This window comes from Penaeus monodon, chromosome 16 (assembly GCF_015228065.2).
Source record: "Penaeus monodon isolate SGIC_2016 chromosome 16, NSTDA_Pmon_1, whole genome shotgun sequence".
Lineage (NCBI taxonomy): Eukaryota > Metazoa > Arthropoda > Malacostraca > Decapoda > Penaeidae > Penaeus > Penaeus monodon.
The window spans coordinates 28570384-28572883 of record NC_051401.1 but is presented as its reverse complement, the minus strand read 5'-3'; the positions used below and the strand labels follow the sequence as shown (position 1 = coordinate 28572883).

Here is a 2500-nt window from a genome sequence, read left to right as displayed (position 1 = left end):
GAGAGGCCGACACGCTACCGCTGTACTAGCCCGGAGGCTCCTGGAAGACGTTTCCGCCAATTACAAAAGTGCCAGAAAGTTCAGTACTAGAGGTGGTGATCAACAGGCATCTGTCGCCAAATAATAGAATGACTCAGTGACGGTCTTACGCCTGATGGAGAGTTGTATCACTCTGTACCGCGGCCGGCAGTAGATCCACACTTTCTGACGTAATGATGAACAATGCTACGGTCATGTGACTGTTTGGAATGTGTGTCAGCTTCGAACACATTCGATCGTTTGCCAGAAGGAAGTCATGTACTCTTGCTTAGTATGGCAGCCATTATCACGTATGTTCGTAACAAGATGGTAAAAATGTTTAAGGCACATGGAAACGTAACGTACGGAAAGGGGTTTCTTCTTTTCTCCTCTTCTTCACCTTCAAAGTTTGATTAATTTAGCTTTTTATTCTTAGACTGATGACTAAAAGTTGTTAATTGTTGCACTTCACCAACTCCAGTGACGGCGTATTCTGCCTCGTTATGCTCAGAAATTTGATATGCGTTTACTAATTAGTCATATCATTATTAATAATGTCTCATTCACTTCCGATACTGAATATGATAAAACTGATAATAATGAAAATAACAATATCAGCAATAATAATGATAGTCATATTGATGATACTAACAATAATGATAATAATAATAACAATAATAAGAATAATAATAAAAAAAAATAATAATGATAATGATACCAATAACAAAACAACAACAACAGTAATAATAATAATAGTTATTATTATTATTATCATTATAATGATAATAACAAATAAATAATAACAAATGGCCATACCAGTAATGAAAATAATAATAATAATAAGAATGCTGATGAAAATAGTTATAATAATGATGATAATAATGATATTACTACTTCTACTAATAATAATATTGTTTTATCATTATCATTATTATTATTATTATTATTATTATTATTATTATCGCTATTAGTAGTATCATTATATTATTATTATTATCATCATTATTTCATTATTATTATTGTTATTAATATCATCATCACTATTGTCATTATAATCACCATTATTGAAATGATGATGATGTTTATAATAATAATAATAATAATAATAATAATAATAATAATAATATTAATGATCATAATAATAATAATAATAATAATAATAATAATAATGATAATAATAATAATGATAATAATAATAATAATAACAGTAATGATAATAATGATAATAATAATGATCATAATAATAATAATAATAATAATAATGATAACAATAGTAATAATAATAGTACAATATCAATAATGATAATGATAATTATTGTTATTATCGTCATCATCATTATTATTAATCTAATTTTCATTGCTGTTATCATGATGATAATACAGAATAACAGTATTAGACAAATTTATCGAGCTGACACAAACCAATTAAATACAGCTTACTTATACAGATATTTCCCTCTGGTGTCTTTGTTCATTTTCGCCTTTGTACATTTTCGCCTTTCTACTTGCTTTTATTATTCTTTTCAGGTAACAGAGGAAGGCGAGAAAGGCTCCTACTCGGTTTAAAAACACTCCTTATAGTACCGGCCTTAAGATGATATGCCATTACCAGCCTTGCAGGCCCATACACTAAGAACCTTTTTCGCTTTGCTTACAAGGAGTAGACATGAAGTAATGGCTATGACCGCGCCCTGAACATATGACGTCCTTGCTCTGAGCTTGCATGTGCTGCAGGAAAACGCGCACGGAGTTTAAAACATGTCATTCGTTCGATATGATTTGCACGTGTTCGCGCTTAACGTTCATCATACAGTGCTTTGCCGCTCAAATTTATACAACTATACTGCGATCCGTGTGAATTTCGAGAGTCTGTATAAACATTAGTAAGCGACTCCTCATTCAGATTTACTATTATGCAAATGCACAAGTAATAAAAAAAAAAAAACATCGCATTTGCGTTACGCTTAGAAATACTCATGGATATAGATAAAATAAAATATGACATCCAAAATACACGAAAGATATTAGCGAAAGTCGACCGCAGAAGTCCTTGAAGGGGGAAGGAGGAGGGGAAAGGGAAAGGAGGGGGAGGCGGAGGGGTTCCGCAGAAGCCGGAAATACAGACAGAAACCTACCTAAGGGCAGAATTGTTTATCGCACGACGCTTATTGGCCTCTCACTTTCCCCCCGACGTGACTGGTGTCCCAATGGAGTTGACTAGAGAGGTTTGCGGTCCGCGAGAAGCGTGTCCTATCGCGGCGTCGGTAACAGTGAGAAAACACATTGGCACTGTGTTCGTCAGTCTCTTTTTCACTGGTTTTCTGCTTCGATGATGATACTTATCATGCTTTATTCAAGAAATCACCTTGATCGGTTGGTCACCTTGCTCCTAGGCGCGGACTCCCGGCTGTGCCTATCTCGCCGCACACCGTCCAACGGCAGAATTATCACTGCCAAACTCATAAAACCATTGTCATTAATG

The 2500-nt window shown here is 34.1% G+C and overlaps 1 protein-coding gene across 1 annotated transcript in view; it reads left to right on the top strand.

Moving 5' to 3' along the window:
• LOC119583003 (probable cyclin-dependent serine/threonine-protein kinase DDB_G0292550) overlaps nt 1-1584 on the top strand; it is a gene marked incomplete at its 5' end in the record, with an annotated part of 22837 nt that extends 21253 nt beyond the window's left edge. Inside the window, 3 exon segments of the mRNA XM_037931515.1 lie at nt 652-705; nt 1101-1293; nt 1546-1584. Of these exon segments, the coding sequence (XP_037787443.1) occupies nt 652-705; nt 1101-1293; nt 1546-1584 (286 nt within the window).
• Nucleotides 1585-2500: the final 916 nt, after the last annotated feature.